The sequence below is a fragment of the Eucyclogobius newberryi genome, unplaced genomic scaffold (genome assembly GCF_026437365.1).
Source record: "Eucyclogobius newberryi isolate DKJ021-1_F unplaced genomic scaffold, fEucNew1.0.hap1 SCAF_14, whole genome shotgun sequence".
Taxonomy (NCBI): Eukaryota; Metazoa; Chordata; class Actinopteri; order Gobiiformes; family Gobiidae; genus Eucyclogobius; species Eucyclogobius newberryi.
In genome coordinates, this window is record NW_027315768.1 from 25,574,960 (window position 1) to 25,600,337 (window position 25,378).

The window sequence follows — 25,378 nt, forward strand, 5'->3', positions numbered from 1 at the left end:
TATCATAATTAATTATAAATTAAACATAATTCATTTAAAAATTAAAGCGTTCTTTGCACCACGATCTAAGGTCATGGTTAGTAAGTTAGAGTGACATAAAAGATCATTATTTTGTATTTTTATTATTCTTGACGCAAATAGTAACATAGCCTATTTCTGTAAGATATTTTAGTTTTATTGGCGTCGTATTTACTTTCGCATCCTGCTCCTCTTTGAAGCGTGGCTGCGTGACGTCACTACGCTGACGATTGCGGAAGTCGCGGCTCGGTACATTTCGCTCGAGCTCAAACCCAAAACAGAGGAGATGTTTTACCTCTAAAGTCACAGATAAACGAAAAGAACTGCGGATTTATCTTGGACTGTGTCATCTAGATTTAAAGCGCACCTTTGGGGCTTGTCACTCGAGTGAGAAGACGCAAAACAGCGGAGCCACAAAGATGGAGGTAAATATACACACAGCCACAGGATTAGCCTTAGCCTCAATTTGGTCTCACGAACTCCATTATAAAGACTATTTTTGACTCAACAGTATCTAATAACTTGTATCATATGTTTCCCGTTCTTTAAAATAAGTTGTGGAGGGAGAATATAAAGAGAGAGATGGCCAAGAGATGGCGCATACATTTCACCATTGACAATGTTAACAGTAAATAAAATCTATATTGATGTTGCCACACTGTCAAACACTCAGTGAAGCATTGCTGTTGCTTATGTTGAGTTTCTATGCTGCAGGACACAAGTGGCACTGGGCCAGAGGCTGTGGCTGCATCTCCATCAGGGGCAAATAAGTCTAAGGTGGGCTCAATACTTTGCCTGTTGGTGCGAAAATGTCAACTTTCTCAAACAATGTTTTTTACCCCCTCATAGTTGGATACATTATCCAAAGATGACTTGATCAAATTTGCCAAAAAGCAGATGGCTGCAATACAAAAAATAAAGAGCAAATGTGCAGGTAACACTAAGCAGAGATCCTGTCTATTTATGTATGTTACTGTAGGAAATAAATTAAACAAAGAATGATTTTTATGCTCAGATTTAGAGAAAGAAGTGGAAACACTGAAACAACAACCAGATCCCAGGAAGAGCAGCTCTGAAGATGCCATGTTAATACAGGTTTGTTTTCTAGCATTGAAAGTTATCTATTACATTATTCTTTGCTGTTCTAAAATAAATGTTGTGGATGCTGAACAACAGGAGTTGACTGAGCGAATGGATGCATTGTTATTGGAGAGAGCAGAAACCCAGCAAAGCCTTACAAAATGTCGTAAAGAATTAGAGAAGACAAAGGAAGAAGGGAAGGTAAGCAATGCTACCTCCTAATTTTAAAATATATGTACATTGTGCAGGCATTTTTTTCAAACTACAATAATGTGAAATATTTTGGATAGGGACACATGGCAGCACTTCAAGGAGACTTGGATCGTGTGATAGAGGACCATCAAAAGAGGATTAAGATCCTTGAAACTAGCATTGAAGAGTCAAATAATAAACACAAGGAAGAAGTAACTTATTTCCAGAAATTACTAAAAGAGCGTGAAGAGATTGACAGAGAGAGGGAGCGTGAATGCCAGAGGGATCGTAAAGAACAGGAAGGCTCTGAAGAGGTCCGGCGTTGTTTGGAGGCTGAATTAAAAAGCATTCGAGCAGAACTTGAAGCTGTGCAAAAGCAGAAGTCTGAGGAGAGGACCAAGTTCCAGGAGAGTCACCAGACGGAGCTAACCGAGGCCCAACAGGAGGTGGAGAACCTGAGGGAGGAGCTGAGCCAGAGGAGTCTCCAACATGAGGAAGAGATCAGAGCTTTGGAAGAAGACTTTGAGATCGAACGGGACCGGCTGCTAGTGCTGCACGAAGAACTCACAGAGCAACTGGCACTCAAAGGTATGACCTTTGGAAGATTATAGAACAACACAAACTACCTCCCATCATTGGCTTTGATTGTTGCATAACTAAATGTTTGACTGTTAAATTGGTTCAAGCATGTTGTATCCATTTATATTTCTCAAAGCTAAATTCTCAAATCAATAATTTTATCCTTGCTTTGTTGTCATATACAAGTTAACACACAGTCAACATGCAATAAAATGTGTTTGGATGAGAACAACACAAAATGTAAATTCACACATAACAGGGAAATGGCACATTTGCATATTGTGCACTGAAATTGCACATCAGCCCGTCATAAAACAGTATATACCTGTACATCTTAAACTTGCAAACTATATCCTAAGCATTTGTACATTCAACGCATTAAGATTGGGACTAAACCCAAAATTTAACCAGGACAAGATCAGGACTAAACAAGGATTTGAAAAGGACCAAACCAGGTCCACTTCAAGACTAAAATTGACTCAATTTAGGATCAAATAAAAACAAGTGAGAACGTACCTTTTTAGTAGAGCTACTTGCTTCCCAGTAGCCCGATTATAAGAGGTTTCTAAGCTTTCCCTGAAGTTCCTACCACTTTGGCCTGAATGTTTTAGTATGATGGTTTGGTTTCCATGCTCTCAACATAAATTAATACATTTGTGAATCAAATTGAGAGAAAATGACATTGTTTTGCGTAGGGAGATTATATAGGGCGGTTATAAATCTTCAAAACAAATGTAAATGTATTTACAAAGCATGCTGGCATTCAGATAACACCAATAATAAACAATAATTTTAGACTAAATAATACTCATAATATATTAATAAAGTGCATTCACACACATTTAAAATCACATTCTAACAAACATTATTCTTTCATTTACAGACAGCTATTTGCAGGATGTCCAGGAGGAAGACGAGGAACCCGCTCGTGGTTCTGGCATTGCTAAAATGTTGGAGTTGTCCCGTCGCATCCAGAACTCCCCTGCACACGTGGATGGTGAAGAGGAGACGGAAATGGGAAAACTGAGAGAAGCGTTAGAAGATCTTCAAGCCCAGAACACCATGTTACAGGATGAACTGACTCTGCTCATGAATCTTAAAGGAGAACTGGAGTCGGAGCTGGAAAGAGCCAGGGAGGAGTTTCAGACAGAGAGGGAGGAGCTGGAGTTTAAAATAGATGAGTTACAAATGAACAAGGACGGTAATGCTGGAGAATCAACCACAACTTTAGATGTATGTGACCAACCACTAAGTGAAAAAGATGGAAAACCTATTGAAGAATCCAAAGAGGCAATCGTAAACGCCGCTGAAGAAGACAAAAACATATCAAAACTAGTGGAGCAGCAAAAGCTTAACCAGGATTTAATGGCCCAATGTGAAGAGTTGACCAGAGAAAGAGACTCCGTTATGGCCGAGTATCACCACACGAGAGGAATATTGCAAGGTTTTGAGACGAAGCTAAGCGAGAAGACTACAGAGTTTGTCGCTCAATACAATTCCATGAAGGAGCAAGGGGCCATTGCTATAAAAGAGCTGCAAGATAAGATTCAACAGCTGAATGAAGAGAAGGATGAGCTGTTAGCGAAAGTGAAGGAAGTTACAGATGAGAAAAATGCCATCTCAGAAAACCTACAAGAGCTAAAACTAAAAGCTGAAGCGTTCCCAAATGAGCAGAAGAAATTACAAGCAACTATTGAAGAGCAAACGGCATTAGCATCTGAAATGAGACATTCCCTGGAAGAAGCTACGATGCAGAAAGATGACATAGTTTCCCAATTGAAGGAACAAGAAAATATGAACAAAGACCTCAAAGTAAAAGTAGAGGAATTGAATGAGGAGTATGACAATATGCAGTCTCGGCTTCAGGTTCAAGAAGAGGAAATGCAGAAATATCAGCATGAGAAAGCCAAAGAAATTGAGGCATTGCTCCAGGAGAAACAATTAAGGCTACAGAGTGAAACGCTAGAAGGTGGCCTAAAGGAGGAGACGGATAAACTGCATCAGACTCAAGAACAACTTCGAGCTGAAAACGATGATCTAACTAGGAAACTTGTGGAGGCATCATCGCAACTTGTCAAAATGGAGGAGGAGAAGAAACTGTCAGGATCCAAAATGGCGGCGCTAGAATCTGAATTGGAAAAGGAGACATCTGAAAGGAGTCTGCTTGAGGCTAAGCTAACTACGCTAACGGAAGAAGCTGCAAAAGCAAGTGAAAATATCACAACGCTGGAGCAAGATCAGTCCGAGGGGGTTAGAAATTCAACAGAGGAAATACAGGAGCTGAGAATCCGCATTGAAGAGCTGGAAATGGAGAGAGACAAGCTGAAAGCGAATCTTGAAGAAGCTAAGGAAGAGGTCAGGCTAACTGTGCTAAACGAGCTACAGAGTCAAGTTAGTGAAGTAGAAAAGGAGAAAGCTGAACTGCAAAGTAATCTTGAAGAAGTGATGAAAGATGTTGAGGGTCTGCAAAAAGACCTAGAAGATATGAAGGCCATAAATAAGAAGATAAATGAAGAGAATCAAATGCTACATGCTAAAGTTTCACTGTTGACTGAAGAAAAAGAGGGACATCAGATAGAAGGACAGATGGAGGGAGCATACAGAGACCAGCTGACGGAGAAGGACACACTCATATCTCAACTGAAGGACCAAATCACAGCTCTGCAGGTCTGTAATGAATTGATTATAACAAAATAACATATTTCTTTTGAATGTTCTGCTCATGCGTCCCAAGAATTTAGATGTGCATTATAGAAAAATGATCTGGGCATGTGGCGTTTTTTGTGTTTGTGTTTGTGTGTTTGTGTTTTGTTTCACTCTTGTTTTTCTGTGCAATATATTCAAACTATTCTGTCATCAACACAACACCTTGAAGCAGGACAAATCTCCATGAACCTTTTCCTGAATATAAAATGCAGCATGGCCATAAATGGTTGGATATAACACGTCTTACTTTACTTTACTTTACTTTCTGTCTATTATGAGTTGTAGAAGTTACTTATTCAACCCTCTACATTTCAAATCTTACAGTACATAAAAAATAATACAAAGTTCCCCCAAAAATATTGTTCCATCTCTCATATATTGAATGATAAGTTGGTATAATCGTTATCGTGACGGGCCTAATTGTTTGTTGTTTTTGTGCATTTAAGCATGACCCTTCACAGGCCTTGCCTTTAGTTTCTGAATGAATAGTCTTTGCTTTTAGTGCCAATTATCCAGGAAGGTTGAAAAGTAATTTATTACCTTCCATTTAAATTTAACTTGACTTGGTTTACTCGGCAGCCATTTGGGAAAAATTCAATAAATGGATAGATTCTGTAAAACGCAACTGAACCTTTGCATTATTGGAGATGGTGGCCTAATTTTTTTTTCTCATAAAAGTCTGCAGCCCCTTCTACCTCCTCTGAAAATGCTGACAGCGGCCTCACAGAGAAAATAGGTAACATATTTTTTAATATATATTTTTTAAACAACTGCAGATTTTTTGATGTAAAATGTTTTTATACATGTGCCACTAACTCTTATTAATGGCCATTTGTGTCATTGTAATTTAGCCCTTTTGGAAAAAGGGCGCAAAGACAAGGACGAGAAGATGAACAAAATCAAAGCTGTGGCTGTTAAAGCAAAGAAGGAGCTGGACATTAGCAAGAAAGAGGTCAGAACAATATTTTAAACCTTTACATCATGTACATAAAGCAATGCAGGTTATTTTATTGCAATGCTGTTTTTTCCAGGTTGTAGCCCTTAAAGGAGAAATAGAGAGTTTGAAAGCTGAGCGTGAGAAAGTGAGCAGCTCAATGAAGGATATCATTCACGGGGCTGAAGGCTACAAGGTATGTTCTAATAGTCCCAATGCTTTGGTTACATAATCATCATTATTATTATTTGCTTTATTTGGTGGGGTCAGTGTTTGTTGATGAACATAAATTATACACATGCTCTAAACACGCTGGATTGTAGTCATGGGCTTATTTCCATTCGCTATCCCGCATTCACTCTCACAAACGCACTTGCTTTCATACACCAGCATACATGGACACTGGAGGCATCTAAGTACTAATCAGGCCCATCCCCACGGTATGGCTATTGTATTCCTTCAACAAAAACATACCTGGATTTGTATCCCGCTCTCGACAGTGTGAATACTGCCGTTGTGCCCTCAGGCAAGACACTTAACCTGCCTTACCCCCCATGTCTGTGTGTGAATGGGGGAGTGGTTACTTGATGTAAAGCACTTTGAGTGCTTTGAAGGTAGAAAAGCACTATTACCATTTTTCTGGTTACGATAATATCGTAACCAGAAAAATTCCGTTGCAATGTAGTCCAGGAAATGTAAGCTCTGAAGACTGTGCTCTGCAGACGGTCTGGAGGAATGAGAGGAAAACACGGAGCACGCAGCTGCCATGGGGATCACAGCTGATTGGTGGAAAATGTAAACAACACGTTGGCTAGAAAAAGGTGACGCCCCCCAGGAGAACAGGAAAAAGACCCGAAAACTCCACATTTTTAACAGCTTAATGTATACGTTTAAGACAACCAATAGTGTTATCTGAAGCACACAGGGGCTTATTCATAACTTCAACTAGCAAATTCTGCAAAAAAATTAAAATCACAAATTTGGGGGGAAAAAAGTAAAATGCTGTTTTTCTCAGTTTCACCGAGGCCGACATGGTCCGACAATTGCGGCGGCGGGGCACATATTGTGCTTCTTTTGTGACGTCATAGGTAAAGCTTCTGTACTGTTTTTAAGATCTCCTGTACTGTCCCTAAATCAATATCTGACTCATTTTGAGCTCATTTCTGCTTTCAAATTGCAGCTACATGCTTATGCGTGCCGGGGGAAGGGTAGCTTTTGTTTTGTCATTCACTCTGTCACCAATAGATGTTGCGTTACCCTATATCTGGATTGGTGTTAACGTGTGGTTTTCCATAGATACATTACTTTCTAAACCATAAGATACCTTAGCAAAGATGCACAAGCGCATGTTTAAAGGCCAATATCAATACACATAATAACATAATAACTTATAATAATGTACAATTTGTCCTTCAAAACCTAAAAGACAACGTCACAATCAAAAAGGTGCTTTAGCTCTAATTTTATTTGAATTCTAGTACTGCACTGTGCAAAGTTTTCTCAAAAAAGGAAAAACGTAAACACATTTTCATAACTATCTTATCTAAAAGCGTACCACAGAAAGGTACAATATCATGACTTATAAATGGTGCTTTTCTGCGGCTAATTGGCTGACAGACTCCCTAATCCGTCCCCAGGCAGCGCCCAGCTTTACGACTGGGTCTGCTTTATGGAGGAAACCGCTCTGTTGTGTCTAATGACGAGGTAAAGTTTAGACTAAAGCTGAGAGCCATAGTGTTTACCTTCACACAAACTTCAGCGAATAAATGGATAAAAAGGATATCACAACGCTCAGTTTTATGAGTATGATCATTGCTGTTATAAATTGTTATGATTTTACAGTGACACTGACAATCACTGGCTCAACAGATCACCATACCTATTACATGACTAGGTTTATTATAGTACTTTATGTAAAACGTTTTTGTTTTCTTGGATGTGGCAGTGGCTGAATAACAAGAACTCTTGCCTCACAGAAGTTTTGATTCCTGCTTTGGGGTGCATTTTTAAGATCGATCAATATTTGTTTTTACATTAGAGGTGCTATTACCCATTGATTAGAATCCAGATAAACAAATGGCTGATAAGCACTGCTGATATTTTTGTGTCTATATGTAGGTGTATTTGATTGATTCCTTCAATTTTAGTTGGAAGTTGAATTCATCCATGACCCTGTTTGACAATAAACTGAATGGGAGAGCTGTAATAAAGCCTTCATATACAGATTATGCATATTCTTTAGGCAGCTGGTTGGCCCAAAGAATATATCAGCTGGAGATGAAAGGCTGAAGTACTAAAACTTGCAAATATTGGCTCCTTATACCGTATTTTTGCCAACTGATTAATTGTTTGATCTCTTGTACATTTCTGTGTCAACTTTGTTCTGGATGGATTTCCTCTGGCTCTAATGAGCTCCCCAATCAACCTAAAACATGCACATACCATAGTAATTGGGAACAAGAGGATGGGTCAAATGTAGTGGACAAATTTCTCTACATGGACAAAAAAAGTGTACTTGCATTCAAATCACAAAATGTACTTTGAATATAGGCCTATCCTTCTATCAAATGAATTAATTGTTGCAACAAATGGGCACTGTTTATTTGCGTGCGTAGAATCTGCAGATCGATTACGACAGCCAGACGGAGCAGTTGGATAAGGAGAGAGAGCGAACGGAGGCGGCAGAGAGACAGATCGCTGAGCTGACCAGACGACTCAGCACTGCCGTGGCACAGGTGAAACTAATACACACTCAATCACGGGCATACACACATACACGCGCACACATACACACACGCACACACACGCGCACACACATACACACACGCACACACACACATACACACACGCACACACACGCGCACACACACGCACACACGCACGCACACCGCTCTCTCCCGACACTAAATCAACCCCACTTTGTCCAGCCGTACATCTCTCCGATAGCTATAACCCAGAGCACATCTGATTTACACTGTTATTTTACCAACATTACTCGTGTTATGTTTTCCCTTTTTGTTAAATGTCCCATATGAGATGACATTTGGAGATTTTGTGGGAGGAATATACAATAATTAGAAAAGAAATACAACAAAAATAAAAATAAGCAAATAAACTTGGTGGTGCTGGTGGACAAGGTTTTTCTACTTACTTTACATTGAATTAAACACTGGTGGAACAAAGGCCAGGTAAGGAAAAGGAGGGAACAGGTTTCGCATCTACCATCTACTCATAAATATATCAAATCAAACTTTAAAATTCCAACTTTACAACTCTATATGAATACCGTATATATCTTTCTACCAACCAACTCGGATTGAAATTTCTTTTTTAAGGGTGATCTTGGAGATGAGGCTGTAGGTCTTTAGTGGATTAATTGGTATTGGTGTTTTAGTTTAATACCGGTAGTTTATTTATCAGGGGAAATGCATGTAAAACATTGACCTACAGGAAAGATGCTTGTGCCAGGTTATAGCAAAGTTGCTCATTTCCAGTCCCTGGACAGATGGATCAAAAATGGCATTCATACCAATAAAATACAATACATGTTCAGTATACATTTCAGATATTTTAATACAATCATTCAGCCAGTCCCACTCCAAAACACTATCTCACACACACACACACACACACACACACACACACACACACACACACACACACACACACATCTATACAATATTTACATTAGTATAATTCATGTTGCTGCATTCAGTGTGTATGTGTTTGTTTAGTTATGCCATTGTTTCGTCAGGCGTTTAAACATTTCATAAATTGTTGTGTCATATTAGTCGACTAATTTATATTGAACAGCAGCAAAAAGAGAATATATGGAGTGAGCTAACTTGTGAATCCTGCCTTCCTGCTTTCGTGCATTGAAATTCCCGCACCCCAGTTATATAAGTGAAAATTACTTTATGCCAAATATGTACATAATTTAACGACATATTTATTCAAAGCATACAGTAGTTCTTTGAGATTAATTTTATTCCATGGAGGAAAACCTTTGTTTATACTGTTCGAGTTCCCGAACTAAATCCAAGGTTTTTGGCCCAAAATTCTTGGAAATATGTCGGTGTAATCCCTCATTCGTCCAGGCGTGTTCCATAGTAGAAAAATGACTCTTGGATGAGAGTCGAAACGTCTATTTTTTCAAACTGAGTCCAGATGACTACAACTGAAGCTTTTTCTACTTTGTTTATACTGTGCGTTTTTTTTTTAATGGCACCTCAGACGTGACTGGATGAGCCGTAAAAACAAAGCATGATAGAAAAATATACATAGACTGCAATCTTGTAACAGTCTTTTTTTCCGCTGAGAAAAGCAGAGGCAGGTAAATGGAGCGACGCGTGGCCCCCATCTGCCAACTGTGCCATTACAACAATGACTTTTTCTTAGACGCAGGTTTAGTTAATGTGTGTTTTAGGTCTCTGAGGGATCAGGCAGAACAGAAATCCAGTCAGGGATCTCAAAAACGCATCTGGACATCTTTGTTTACCGATCGTAGCTTCAGCGTTGTGCTGACAGATAGTGGAGATGGGGAGAGAGAAAGCCCACAGCGCCTGTAGATGTCAGACACGCCTCAGTGACTTCCTACTGTGTCACATGTGTTCATGGGAATTTGATTTCTCATTTCAAAACGCCATATTTACTTATTAGCTTTGGATTCATACCTTTGAGCAATTAATGATGCCACAGCAAACTGGGATTTGTCAAAGTACCCCTGATGCCCTTCCGTATGTGTGTTTATGAGGCAGTGTGAGTGATGTGATTTGCAAACTTGTCATCTTCTGAGTTTTCATTTTATCTCTACTAGATAACGCTCATTTCTTAAATATCCACATTTCCTGTGCGTTTTTACAGACTGAGATGCTGACGAGTGAGAAAGATGACCTCATGGCCTCAATGGAGACCACAAGAAACTCTGTAAAGCAGCTGGAAGCTCAGACCCAGGATCTTCTGAAGCAAACGTCCAGCCTGGAGAGAGACGTAGTGGCTGAGAGGACTCTGAAGGAACACAAGATGAAGGTAGGTTTCATCAAGCATGTTTTACAACTGACCTCAAGTTTTAAAGGAATTCTGATGTTGGAGAAGACATGGAGACATATCAAAGGCCTATGAGGGTCTAGATATGTTCATACAGCAGCAGCAGAAGCATGAATTATTATTTGTGCTACTGTGCATGTTTGTTCTCTCTGTGCCGTGTTTTTTGTTTTGTGTTTATAAAGTTAAAAAAATGATTTCTCCTGCAGGAGTTGTCCTCGGTCACAAAGGAGGTGGAGGATCTGACGGCGCAGCTCCGCAGACAGCAGCAGCAGTCCCAGCAGAGCGCACAGGAACTGGAGCAGCTACGTAAGGTACAGTGACCCCCCTGTCCCTGGTACAAAGGGCTTTCAGAGTCTCAGTGGTCCAGTCAAGCGGCTCGACGGGTGATGGCCGCCTCGAGGCAACGGCAGCGGCTCTCAATGAAAGAGCAGGTTATGGCTGAAGGCAGCGGAGGTACAGTTCCATTAGCTCAGAGTAGAGAAGGTCAGAGTAGAGCCGACAGGAGGCCAGGGTCACGTGACAACCAGGTTAGGGGAAATAACAGTAGTGACATTTGATAGACACTAAATATTTGAGCAGACATATAAAATTGATAATATTAGCCACTGAAAATGTGTACATTAGGCTCCTCCTCTGAAAAAGCTGGACATTGTGGAAATTTGCACTGGAGCTAGAACCTGGTAAAATCCATCTCTCTTGTTAAGGTTAATGTATATTGTGCACTGTTACCGTCTCAATAGAATAAATAAATAAAATAGAAAGGGATGTATGTCTCGATTTTCTTTTTTCTCTGAAGTATTTGGAAGTATTAGTTTAGGTTTACTTATCAGACAAATGTTAAATGTCTATCAAATTAATCAAAAAAGTGCTGTAGTATCACCTTATACAAATATGTTTAATATTAAAATGTAGCCTATCTTTAAAACAGCATTCACAATATTATCTAAATGTGGATATACTGCCCACCTCTAGCCACAGATCTAATTATAGAGCAGAACCCAAGATGATTTAGAACTCCACGCTTTCTTTCCCCTGTCTGCAGGAGGCGCAGCAGAACTCCCTTCTGGACATGGAGATGGCTGATTATGAACGACTTGTCAAAGAACTCAATGGAAAACTGGCCGACGGAGAAGAACGAGTTTCTGAGTTAAAGTCTCAAATAAACTCTCTCGTCCACAGCGAGGGGGCGCTCAAACAGGAAATAGGTTACTGTTTAATGCATTTTTGTTTTCACTTGTTTATTGTTTACTGTGTTCTGTTCTGTTGTGCACTTGGGATATGAACAAACATCATAGATATTGTTAATGCTTATTTACTGTTTTGGTCATTTTAGTTGAATATGACTCATTGTCAAAATTGGGCCGCACAAATCTGACAGTTTTGTGATTGTGGTTAGATTTGTAATTTGTACAAATGTAGGATTCTGTTCAGAGTACACATTGTAAATAACTCCAGGAGCATTAGATGTGAAATATGAGCTGATTAACTATATATATAAGAATCACGTGCATTTCAGAGCATGTTTGTACAACAATAATAATTCCATCTTTTGGGATTTAAATAATTGCACCAACTCAAATTGTGATTCTGATTTGATTGCAATATACTGTGCAGCTCTAGTCCAAAATTTAAAATGCTGTATGTGAAATGTACACACACGCACACACACACACGCGCACACAAAAAAAGGAATTTACTATTTTTACCCATTTGTGATACTGCCGGCACTTCCTTAATAGAAATGCTCAACATTTATCTCATTAATGCCACTTTAACAAGCCCATGCTCACTTATGTGCATGTATCCGCGTGTCCCCAGAGTCCCTGAAGTCCCAGTTGGATCAGGGGGAGGAGAAGACCACCAAGATGAAACAGCTGCTGGTTAAGACCAAGAAAGACGTAGCTGATGCCAAGAAACAGGTCTGTGTGACTGCTATGTTTGTGTCTGCACTAGTATTAATTTAAACAATGTTATGTAACTGGGATATTGGGTGTGGCCTTGAAGAAATAATTGATCACATGTGCTGTGTCTAAACCTACAGGAGTCCTCTCTAATGATGGCACAAGCATCACTGCGAGGAGAGCTAGAGGCGAACCAGCAGCAACTAGAAAAATCAAAGGTAGCACACTATTCAAGGGTTTCAGAGAAACTAAAAATGTTGGTTTTGTTGTAGCAAGCGTCTATTCAAAACAAAAATATTCCTTCTTTGAATTGTCAGAAATCCTCAAAGTCCATAACACTATACTGAAACACAAGAAGAGACTATTGTGGATGACTGTGTTTTGGATATTTATTGCAACTGCAGTAACTGAATCATTTCACTTGAGGATTGATAACGTTTTCTGATTTATTTTATAACTAAACCAGTGATTGGACATGGGTTTCTTAGTTGTAATTTGTGCTTATTTGGGATGTAAAAATATCCAATTCTTTTGGTACAATGTTTTCACAATATGCATCTCAGGGTACAATATTTATTGTGATATTTTTAAGACTCAAACTGAATTATAGATATGATATTTTTTTTCCCTTTTAAAACGTCTTGACAAGCCTTTTTACGAATAAGTACTTATTCCAAAGAGAGATAAGAGATAAGATGCAATTGTTAAAAAGTACAAAAAACTTGAACACATGATGTCTATCTTGTTCCCACAGTTTTTTTTAAGCAACTGCTGCAACAAAACAATGCATTTAAGCAAAGGATATTATAGTTTGATTTGATATATACGCTGTCATTGAGATTTTTGAATTATTGCTACTATATTCTGAGTGTACGTGTGTCTCCCTTGTTTAGATTGAAGTGTGTGACCTGACAGCCGAGCGCCATCGATTGCAGGAGCAGCTGAGGTCGGCTCTGGAGCAGCACCAACGGACGAGCTCCTCCCTTCAACAGCGAGTCAGCAGCCTCCAGACAGATAGGGACAACGCAAAGGTGCATTTACCTTCAATTTGATGTCTTAACTTGTTATATTATGTTATATTATGTATGGCTTGTTTACATTTACGTTTCAGGCTGAACTTGTAGCGACGGCAAGTGAGTTTGACAGCTACAAAGTGCGAGTCCATAATGTCCTCAAACAACAGAAGAGCAAAACGTCCTCGCAGAGTGAAGGAGATTCAAGCAAAACTGAAAGGTACTTCTGTAACAAGATATAGAAGTACTCCTGAATGAATCCACAATGTACTTTTTGTGTGTCTGCATCAGGTGAAGTCACTTGGGTGAAACTATAAATAATAACAGACGTTGTTGTTGTTGTTGTTGTTGTTGTTGTTATGCTATATTATATAAGTGTGTTCACATTCTAGTAAATCTGTGCCAGATTGACCGTTTTTTTTTCTCTACAAATGTTGAACCATATAATTATTTGTTAGGGATGAATTAGTCCTTTCAACTCGCAACAATTACGTGTTTTGGATTGAACAATGGCACCATTTTCTAAAGCTATAAGAAGCTAGAGTGAAAACTAAATTATTTTTTGTTCATTAGTACATACAGAAAGGACTTTGAACTTTGTGGCAGTTTTTGTTTCATGTGAATAAAACCATTAATTACAGAGTTATGAACACAAAAGGAATGTCAACAAATCTGCAATCTGACAGAAAGACAGTGAATTTTACCATAGAATTCAGTCTTCCAGCTCAAACAATCCAGTTTAGTTATGAGTTAAATCGCAATTTAATCCCAGTTTTGATGTCATACATATGTAAACGCACCTTTTGTGATCCGAGTCAGCATCTGTCATAACTCTGTCCAGGGAGCAGTTGTCCTCTCAGATGGAGGCGCTTCGGTCCAGGCTGAGCGAGAGCCAGCAGAGTCTTCAGAGCACCACGTCCGAACTGCAAGAGCTTCAGAGCGAACACGACACGCTGCTCGAGAGGCACAACAAAATCCTCCAAGAAACCATCAGCAAAGAGGCCGAGCTCCGTGAGAGGTCAGACACACGCTGGGGACCCCTGATTACAGGCGGCGGGTTTCCACTGACATACATATACATGACAATACATACGTTTTACTAAGTGACTGGTTCATAGTACGTACATTTAAAATAGAATCAATGGTACAATTGTATAGTTAAATGTTTTTTTTATTGCTGATTGCAGATTCAAACTTCAGCAAGTACTCATATGACTAATCGTGACTAGTAAACTAAAAAATAATTATAGTCATATTTTTTGATAATTGCAATTGTTATCTGGACTGTACAGACTCCAAAACACATGAAAAGACCTTATAACTAAGACAGCGCCATTATTAAATTAATATACTCTATCTAGCAACTTTCAGTCGCACATACTGTATTTCAACCTTTATTTGATTGGTATTAAAAAGCATTTAAAAGTCTCGACATACAATAGAAATAATCCTTTTAACTAGTCGACTTGATGGCTAGTTTGTGACAACCCTATTTATAAGTAACTTTTCAAGTACAAAATACTTGAAATGTGTACCTTTCACATTAATAAACATTCTTGTGCTCCTTCACAACACACACTAAACAGGTTTGATATTCTTCTGCTCGTCTAGGCTCCTCACGCTGCAGTCTGAAAACGTGAGTCTGCGGTCGGAGGCGTCGCAGGTGCAGACGGACCTGTTGTCTCAGATCGAGGCCCAGCGTCAGGCGTACAGAGAGCAGCTGAGGAAGCTCCAGGACGAGCACAGAGCCACAGTGGAGACTCTGCAGGGACAACTGAGCCGAGTGGAGGAGCAGCTCTTCAGCCTGCAGAGCCAGACCAGTGAGTGTGCACAAAAACAATACTCTAGAGTCTATTGTGAACTCACTTTGCTGTGCGGGAACTTAAAAAATGTTTCTAATATTTTTATTATTTTTTCAATGTTTACACAAGTCATTTGTTCATCTTGAGTTGCTGTTTCTTTTGTATATTGAATTTATTTATGTATCATTGACCAAAAGAAGCTGTTTTACCCTGACAAACACATACCAAACATGCACCGTCTATAATTGGGACTAGTCATTAATTTGCACCTGATGTTTATTAATTATATTTTGGCACGTATTCTTTATTAGTACAGAAATAAATGGAATGGAGAGTGGGGAAAGACATTCAGCCAATTGCCAGAGCTGGGAGCCTTGTATGTGTGCTGTGACCAAACCCTTTTCGTCATAAAGCACTGACATACAGCCAGTGTTGGGAAGTAACTAAATACATGAAAAGTAATGAAAATATGCATCACAACACTACCTTTGAGTAACTGTGTCTGGTACAGTTACTCCTTTCTTTGTGGTGTTCAGAATAGTTTTGTTCCAAAAATTACAGGAATACATTGTGATATTTTTTCATGCAACTTAAGCTTCGAACTGCACAACATTAGTGAGAAACGCAGAAAACGCTGCTCTTGTGGAGTGTTTTCTTCTTTAGATAGTTATAGATAAATGCGTAACAAACTGCCCCAAAGCTGTATTAATCCTACGTTATGTTTTTACACAATAATATATTCTTCCCATCACTGTATTTAGCATATGTTTTACTGTGATGCCCTGCAGCTGGATTTGTAGTATACATACACACTAACTTGTTTTGATATAAAGTAAAAGTTTTGAGGGTTTTTATGTGAGATGGACAGAGACACACAAGGTTTGTGTGTTTACCATCGAAGCAGCTCTGGAAGCTCATTCTTCACCTCCCACCCAGCTGCCCTCCGCATACACCACCAAAATAACTGCATCCAATGACTGAGAACGCGTGTGTGCCAGTGTGTGCGTGTGTGTATTTTGTGTGCACTTCGTTGTGTGTTCGGTCGGTCCAGGTGTTGCCACGGCTCCCAGCGCTCCTTCCCGCCTCTCAGTATGGCAATCGTCTCCTCGCTACATCTGGAGAGGATCATCATTAGTAACTCGCACATGCTCACTCGGAGCTTTAACCCCCGAATATGAGGCCAAAATCTGTCTTATTAAAACTAATGTTCCAGCCAATTCATTCGATTTGTGTTTAAAATGCAACAGGGATCTATCAAAGTATTAATCTGCCTAGTTGTGTAATCATGATTTAGTTGTCGTGTATATTTTTAATCAGCAGTAATGGATGACAAATTGATCAGTGTTTGATTTATTTATGACTTCAATCTTTCAAATTTTAGATTTTTGAACTCTCAAGGACGCTGGGATGAAACTCCTGCCAAGAAAGATGCAATTAAAATGTATTTCCTTGCTTTACTACTACTAAGCCACATAGTTAAAAATGATGTTTGAAAATGCCAGGCCAGAGTTGGTACAGTGGCATGGGCTTTTTGTAGCCGGCTCATCAATCATACTTGGGTCTGTTGTCCACCCACACTCACAACACTTTGGTCCCGCTAATGGCAGCCAAATGTATCAGTGTGTCTGGTGCCCCCTCTTGTCACAATGTAGTAGAACACATCATAGCAAGAATACTGCATTCACAAAACTAAACTTCAGCTTCCACGACAAAGAAGTGACGTCTTCTACACTTGTTTTGACAATAGTTAATTGGAGTGAGAACAAAAGTGTCTAAAAAGAGAATCGATAAATGATGGTTAAGTTCAATGCTCTGTGAGTGATGCACATTTTATCCAGACATAGTCACAATATCTTGATATGTAATGTTTTACTTTAAGTGCCATATGTAACTTTTCTGGTGAGTGTCTTATTGCTTTGCCTGCAAGGTTCAATGTGTGGAATATTCAGGTCAAAGCAAATACATCTCCAAACAGGTGACGGACCTCCCACCTCAAGTTAAATTGTGGACTTTTACATAATTATGTATTGTGTTTTTCATACAAATTGTTAAAGATTGGCTTAAACAAAGACAATATATTTAGTTTTCCACTAACTTTGTACGAAAAAAATTTTTTTTTGTGTGTTCTCTGTACTCAAGTATGTGAGTAACATTTAGACTTTTTTTAGGTGCTTTGTCAATGCAGTCCAGTCGTAAATCTGTGTCCGACTCTCAGCGTAAAAACCCAGACTTCAGTCAGACCGGACTGGGCTTCATGGCCCTGGGTGACCTTCAGTCGATGGCCCGAGAGGAAGGGGAGGGCATGGAGACGACAGAGACAGAGAGCCCGTCTCCTGCCTCCACGCCCCTACCATCTCTGGAGCAACTCCTCTCATCACCCGACCCCAAACAAGGTATGATTAAAGGCAAAGCTACCAAAGCTTTTTTTTTTATTTTATTTTTTACATCGATTAAAACACTGACTCATTTCCTTTAATGTTCCTGTTGCCTTTCTCTGCAGAGCCTTTTGTTTGGACTGTGGAACCGACCAAGGAAGAGTTGAGTCAGAAGCTCAGCATAGCCACTCGCAGCTTGGATCACATAAACAGCCTTCTACATGAGACTGAAGCCACGAATGCAATTCTTATGGAGCAGATTACTGTGCGTATCATTGTATCATTATCCTCACACTTACAAATTGCTTCAGCTCTTATAGGACTCAAAATCACATCCTCGTTTATAACAAGGAAAGAAAAATGGTAATTGTTTATGCACTGACAAAAATGCAGTATACCCCTTTACATAAATTATAAATGACATCCAAAGCCAATGATAATTTATAAAACAATTTATGTGAGTACTATACTTAAAAAATATATCATTATTTATAACAACAACTAGATCATTTTAAGGGCTTTTCCCCAATTTTTTAGCCAATTTTAGTCCTGATGTGGACTTGGATTAGTCCTGTCCCCGATGTGGTGATTGTGCAAGTGTGAACCATGATATTTACAGTCTATGGTGTGAACACACACTATAACTGTTCAGAAAAGTTCAAATGTTGGTGCTGCTGGCTGCAGTATTCAAATTCCAGCTGACAATTTTCTCCTCTCTCACTCTCATCCCCAGTTCACACCCAGCTTTCCCAAAAAAGCCAACGGAATAAACAATCCTTACAAAAAAAGTTCAAATTTTGTACCTTTTGTCATGATACTTACTCAAATGAGTATCTAGTTTCAATATTAGTTTTAATAATGATTAGTTACTGATTTTTACTACATGTACAATAGGTTAAAAAAAATAAAAAATCCTCCAGCTACAATAGTAGCCTGCTCTGCACTAGTGACCACTGCTCCTGACGGGTTACTCTAGCAACAGTGAAGGACGGGTCAAATGTAGAGGACACATCTCTACAGGGCAATAAACTGTACCTGAATCTTAATCCGTCTAATATAATTACAGTGTGCAGTTCAGCAAGGAAACAGACACATTTTACTTGTACGCTATTTAGACTTTATTTGAAAGCTGGGTCACAAACCATAAGACAGAGACATAAGACAAGTGCTGCTTATTGTCTTTTAAGCATATTTGTAGTTCATATGACTCTATAGGCCCCCACAGTGATATCGAACAGCTTTGCATTAGTGACTGTCCCATCTTTGTCCAAGAGAAAGTAGAATTTATGCCCTTTGACCCTGAGTGGGATGAATGAAGATGACTCCTGCCTGTGAGCGTAGCAGGCGACTTGAGACAGAGGCACGGTTAGTTTGCGCCCCTTTCCCGGTGCGAGAGGCGATTGTGTGCGAACCGTCACCATTTTCCCACCTTGATGTAAGATGACTTGATTCACAGAGCGTCGACAAAACAGAAATCCGAGCCCGACGATCCCCGCACCGATCGCCAAACACCCAGCCGTGAATCCGAATCTCCAAGCGTTTGATCCGAGGTTCATTTCAACACTCCACATTCCCGCAAGTCCCGTGGTTTTTGTGGGTGTCGCTTGTGTTTTCGTCTTGTCTACTTCGGACCCACTCGTGTCCCTCAGCCCCGTGTAGGCGAACTGAGCCAAATATGTCCAAAACACAAATTGTCCTCCGCAAAAGATGGAAAGGAGGCGGAAGAAGCGCGTCCTGTCGTGGTCAAACAAAGTGACGTCTCGGGATATTTGTGAGGCGGAGGTACACAATCTCGCCTCTTGCCGCTTGACAACGCCAACAAAGCGCGAACAAAGCCATTCCCGTGTGTTTTTAATGGGTAAACTCTGTGCTAAAGCATTTCGAAAGACGTTTTGGTGAGCGTTTAGAAGGCGGAACTGCGTGGAGTAGAAGCACCGCGAAGAAATGCAGACGAGACGCTCCAAACCCATCTTAAAAGTGCAAAATAACTCCACAAAACATTAAAAGCTGGTGCTAATATAACACAACACACGTGTTTGGGAGTGATTGTGAAGAAATTTCTGTTCGATTGCGATTATGAAAACATGCTCGGTATTTACAGTTCAAGACTAGAGGGCAGCGCCATGTTGTTGTGACGTAGACTCGTGACGACGGAGAGCGCAATAGGACAAATAGAAACTGCGCTTACGAAAAACCTACGTTTTTTACGGTTTCATCTACTGTATTCATAATTCAAATGATCAAAAAGCAATATAATATATCAGCTAAGCTCTCATTTCCCCCCTTTCTCATTGGTTGGTCTACGATGTAATCTAAGGCTATTTATGTTCAACTGTGCTAAAGGTTTAAATCCTTAGTTTATTTTTCTCAACAACAACATAAAAAAGGAAGAAGCGCAATCTTGCTTTATTTATTTATTCTTACCTATAATCAATACATTCAATTCATTCTTTATTAAGACATGTCTGTTATCCGATTCATAGTTTCTAAACATAGTAATGGTAAAAATATTGTCCAAAACTGTCCAATATCTAGAAAAACAGGTGTTATTTCAGCTTTTTCAGTAGTAGCCGCAACTGTTATTTCTTCATTACACTTCAATAAGTTAAAACTAATGCAGCGTTTTTGAATTTGGGAATGTTTTTTGTATCATGTGTCCCTTAGTTGTTGAAGAGTGAGATGCGTCGTTTGGAGCGAAACCAGGAGAGGGAGAAGAGCGTTGCCAATCTGGAGTATCTAAAGAACGTCCTGCTGCAGTTCATCTTCATCCGATCAGGAAGCGAGAGACAGGCCCTGCTGCCCGTCATCCACACCATGCTGCAGCTGAGCCCCGAGGAGAAGAGCAAACTGGCTGCTATTGCACAAGGTACGCACTCAAGTTGATGCTGCGTGGAGGCCTGCGTTTATTTTGATCAACCGTGAAGGCAAAAGCATATGTGTGGAAATGAAGTGGTCAAAACCCAAATGAAATGTGTTAGTTTTACACAACCTTATCTGTTGTTGACAAATGACATCATGTTATGACAAGGCTTGTGTTTGGTGATCTTTTTGTCATGTGTATAAAAGTCTGAGGAGACGGAATACAAATGTTGCTTGAATTAAGGCTGTAGGTCTTTCAATGTTTAGTCAATTAATCATCAATGGCGTCTTAGTCGACCACATATTTCACCTTTTCATAATCAGAATGCGTTTATTGCCATTGTCGATGAACAAAATTCAAAAACGTAGGAACTTGTCTCGGTGGTTTGATGAAACACAAAACAATAAAACAACGAACAATGAACAATCATAACAACAAGCTATCAGACAAATAATAATAAGCATTAAAATGTTAACAGGAGAAAAGAGAAGCCAGAGTTGTTGGCATGACTGTACACTTTAATCTGCACTTATGAAAATGTTGCTGACTAGTATTTCTCTGTATGCATGTTTTTAAGTGTCACGAAGCGCCCCGTTTTAGTCGACTAATCAACGCACAGGACAGTCTTTAGTCTACTGCAGCCCCAGAATGCATTGGGTTCTTTTAATAAAAAATGAACTGTTACAAATACCAGCCGTTTAGTGACATATCAATCACCACTGCTATTAAGAAAATGTCATTATAACTTGTAATGATTGTATGTCTTTTTTACGTGTAGGTGAAGAAGAGAGCTCTGGATCGAGGGGCTCAGGCTGGTCGTCGTACCTTCACAGCTGGTCTGGGATCAGATGAGTTCAGTGACGCAAACCAAACACTTGAAGCACAAACGTTTAAAGCATTTTCTGTGAAATCTGAAAAGGAAGTTCTTTTTTAAGTTCCCAGTTAATATGGGACCAATGAATGTAACTAATAAATGAAGGATGACTGTTGTTTGCTGAAAAGAACCAGAGTATAATACCTATGATTAACATTCATTATCACAATTATCATATAAAATGTGTGAGAATTGCTGCTTTTAAAAAAATATAAGGCATTTCCAGTTAAAAGGGAACATTACTTAAGGTTTTGCATTCTTCAATTATTACCTAAACCCAACAATATTCTCATGATCTCAAACTAGAAACATTATTTATATCAAATAGCATTTACATTAAGAATGCTTAAATTGTTAGATCGCCAGTGCAGAATTTTTTTTTTTAATTAAATGCAGTTTATAAACTATCACTTGCAGTTTGGGGTTTAGTTAAGTAGAATAACTGACTATTTCATTTTGATTTGAGTGTTTTAGTGTTTACCTCAAGTCGGACCGTTGCCTTGCTTTGAGATTTTGTAGTGTTTTAAGTTGTTCTGTTTTTACTTTTGTGTTACTGATCGGTTTGTTGAGGAATCTTCATTAAAAAAAAAATCTAATTTAACAATCTAAATACAGATTTGTTTGTGGTTAAAGTAAAGTGTGGTTGAAATAACATAATCAAATTGCTCTAAATCTCTTGATTCCTAACTCCAGCTTGTGGGCAGCTTTTCTCAATCATTCTCATAATGTGAACGTAATCTTAATGTTTATTTATACGGTGATTATTTTTTACTGTAATGTGACTGTGATGTGTAAAAATAATAAAAAACTGGGTCTGTTATTGAATCATTATTACTTTTCTGACCTTTTATTTATTCCACTGTGAGGATGCTGAGTGATGTCATCTGGTTTGGGGTCTCTCTGACTTTTTCCCTTCAGGAGGCTGGACTTGACCTGGCGCTTTCCTTTTATGGAGAAAATATGCAGTTTCTAGGCATTATGACGCTATCGAGCCACGTTGTGTTACTACTTTGTCAAAATACATTGAGTTGGCAACAGAACATCATAAAACTTGACTCATCTTTAGTCTGGGGCGTATGTCAGTTCACAATAGTTTCCAGTTTGTCACTTGTTCCATGAGTTCACAAATGATGCAGAGTTGCAGCTTTGGACTTTTACTGATTTAAAAGTAACAATATCAATGTCACAGTTCCTAAATCTGCATTTAAGTTTGACTCTGACATTATTATTATTAAGGATTTTGAGGGGAAAAAGCTGCGCTGTTGCGCTCCAGATGTGTAAAAGATAAGCAAGACGGGAAAAGTATCATTTCCGGTTTCTTCAAAATAAAACGTGACCGATTTAATTGTTAACTGGTTAGCGTTTTTTTCCCATCATTATTATTATTATTATTATTATTGACAACCTCATAAAGTAAAAATATGCGACTTAAGGCTTCTAGATTGAGAAAGTTTACAAATGATTGAAATTGAAATATGTTCTTAATCTTTTTGTCCTTTTTTGTTGTTGCTATTGACACTTGGCAGCACTGCTTTTTGCCACAGCAGTTTAATAATGCTGCAGTCTTGGTTATAAAACATGTTGGCTTGTGTTTTAAAGTCTGTAAACGTCAACATGATGACGCACAAGCGATTATTACAATACATCGTTGCAGCCCTAGTTAAAGGTAACTACAGCCCTCATGCAAACCGCCGTATCATATTGAAATAGAAAGACCTACATTTAAATACGGTACTTAACTTTGTATTTATGACCAAACGCATTACTTTGACAGCGTTTCCGGACACGCTGATCTGCTCCAAGGTGACTTGACGCAGAGCGTAAGCGAGGCGAGGCCCGAGTCTGCGCCATTGTGCGGCTCCCGGGGAAACATCTGGATCCGAGCGGCTTCACACGGGACAAATACGGGAGAGAACGACTCCGCGGTGATGCTGGCGATCAACGAGATGACAAACGGGTGAGTGGAACGCGCACGGAGCGTTTATCTGACGAGCTCGTGAGGCTGTTGGGAGTGATTTGACCCGAAGAAGCAAAAAGGCTTGTCCGTGGAAAGGCTTGAGAAAACTTTTAATTTATCCAGTCGTGCAGCCGCTTTTGGATGCGTTTGTGCAGGAGAAACTTTTGCCCAACAACGGTTTGAAATTGACACAGTATTTATGCGTTTAATTTGAGTTTAATAGTATTTTTGTTTTCTCAAGTTTCTTTCTGAACTTCAGACATCGCCTCACGAGCTCCCTCTAGTGTGCTCTTGAAGGAAGTGTCACATTTTCATTCATACAAACAAACTTTATTGATCTACAATGGAAATTACTTGGACACTGTTGTTATTATGTTGTAATGTGTGAGCTATAAAGATAAATAATAATCATAATGACACAAAAACTAATGAAAGTATTGAAACTGAGTCAATTAAGGTACAATTACAGATATACAAACATGTACTGTATGTAAGCTACTTGCAGAATGATAAAAAAATTATCATTTAAAGCTATTTAGTTTTGTAATTTTGTGTCGTACATGAAGAATGAAATGACATGAAAGCATTGGATTGATCCCTTGTACAGTCAGTAGCTGCCGCAGTCACACTATGCATATTGATCCAAAGCAACTTGAACATGATTTTCTCTTATTTTGACGACTCTTCAAATTCTGTGAGTGGGCGTAACCTCATAAAGTGGAGCCAAACTTCAATCACGTCCATCACCGTCAAAAATGTATTCTTCTGTCCATTGACGGTCCACAGTTTTACATTGCAGAAAAAGCAGGGTTTGTTTATATTTTAGTGGCCGCTCCTCCCTGGTCAGGAATGTCCACACAAACTGGACACTACTGTTTCCAGACCACTTCCTGAGCGTCCGTTCCCCGGAGACCTCCTTCTCAATGGCTTTTCCCTCCTTTTGCTGAATGTCGCTGTGTGTCCGGCTGAGCTAAGTTTAGCCCCACATCCATTTAGCTTTTATTCTGGTGCATTCTGGATTTAGGGTTCGCCAATATTTGACTCGAATCCATCAGAAAAGTGCTAAACGAGCCTTTAAATGTTGTAGTTCAGGTTTAAGTGCAGAAAGTAGGGCTGTGCAGTTAATCAAATTTAAAATGGTTATTTCTGTTATTACAAAAATACAATTAATTAAAGTCACTTATCTACTGTATTTTCCGGACTATAACTCACAGCAGATTATAAGTCGCACCAGCCAAAAAAATGCATAATAGAGAAGAAAAAACATATATAAGTTGCACTGGAGTATGAAATGCAGTTGCAAGTGTGAAAATAACAAATAATATCACATATAAGTCGCTCCGGAGTATAAGTATATAAGTATAAATATAAGTATAAGTCGCACCCCGGCCAAAACTATGAAAAAAGTGCGACTTATAGTCCGGAAAATACGCTAATCACAAAACATGAAACATTTGAGGTCTGTGCTTTATCTACAGGTTAATACAAAATAATTGTTTGAAATAATTGCGATTTTTAGTTATGGGTTAAATAATTGTAATTATTTTGTGCCTTATTCGAGCATCTTCAGCAGAAATGGCATCGTGCACAGTCTTTGCCTTAACATTTTCTTTATTAACTCTCTTTTTTCAATCTAACTCATGCCATACTCGATTATATTCTACTTATGCATATCTTGGAAGCGACTATTTCTATGTGAACAACCGGCAATGTGTTTCCCCCCTTAAAGACTAGTTTCTGACACAATGTGACGGTGTGATATTCATCTGACGTAAGTTTGTTGATCCAGCCACAGCTCAGAGGAATGCCTCGTGCCGCAGACGTGTCCTTGTTTGGGAAACTGAGAGGAACGGCTGCAGGATACGACCGTCCTCAGAGTGTCAAGCGAACTCGTGTAAACTGTGTGAGCTAATAAGGACTTGAGCTGTCCACACATCTATACACGTCTCAATAATCAAACTAGTGTCAAAACTAGATTTAAAGCAAAGGAAAATAACAGGAATGGGATGTATTTAGAGCTTTCCTGAATAGTTTTAGAATG

General features: G+C 39.1%; 3 protein-coding genes across 4 annotated transcripts in view; 2 read left to right on the plus strand and 1 right to left on the minus strand.

Annotated features, from left to right (window-relative positions):
* Positions 1-244: 244 nt before the first annotated feature.
* LOC140359891 (GRIP and coiled-coil domain-containing protein 2) lies at positions 245-22,200 on the plus strand. 2 transcript variants are annotated; one of them, XM_072445124.1, is made up of 24 exons: positions 245-443; positions 733-795; positions 868-952; positions 1,034-1,113; positions 1,195-1,299; positions 1,389-1,878; positions 2,753-4,536; positions 5,254-5,311; positions 5,427-5,527; positions 5,607-5,705; positions 8,125-8,244; positions 10,373-10,537; positions 10,762-10,866; positions 11,598-11,760; positions 12,374-12,474; positions 12,597-12,674; positions 13,350-13,487; positions 13,568-13,689; positions 14,311-14,487; positions 15,081-15,289; positions 17,440-17,664; positions 17,772-17,911; positions 20,311-20,512; positions 21,285-22,200. In XM_072445124.1, exons 1-24 carry the CDS (start codon positions 438-440, stop codon positions 21,356-21,358), a joined length of 4,890 nt encoding a protein of 1,629 aa, XP_072301225.1. In that variant the 5' UTR covers positions 245-437; the 3' UTR covers positions 21,359-22,200. The 2 variants fall into 2 exon arrangements, with proteins under 2 accessions (XP_072301225.1, XP_072301223.1); XM_072445122.1 differs by lacking the exon at positions 245-443 and having other exon boundaries at positions 724-795.
* Positions 18,742-19,769, minus strand: tmem223 (transmembrane protein 223). The gene has a single exon (XM_072445121.1). The coding sequence runs from the start codon at positions 19,614-19,616 to the stop codon at positions 18,846-18,848; it is 771 nt and encodes a 256-aa protein (XP_072301222.1). The 5' UTR covers positions 19,617-19,769; the 3' UTR covers positions 18,742-18,845.
* Positions 22,201-23,175: 975 nt separating the features above from the next.
* The window catches only part of LOC140359893 (LIM and senescent cell antigen-like-containing domain protein 1), a 32,213-nt gene continuing 30,010 nt past the window's right edge, over positions 23,176-25,378 (plus strand). The window contains exon 1 of the mRNA XM_072445132.1: positions 23,176-23,337. Within this exon, the coding sequence (XP_072301233.1) occupies positions 23,309-23,337 (29 nt within the window). The 5' untranslated portion in view covers positions 23,176-23,308. The remainder of the gene's footprint in view (positions 23,338-25,378) is intronic.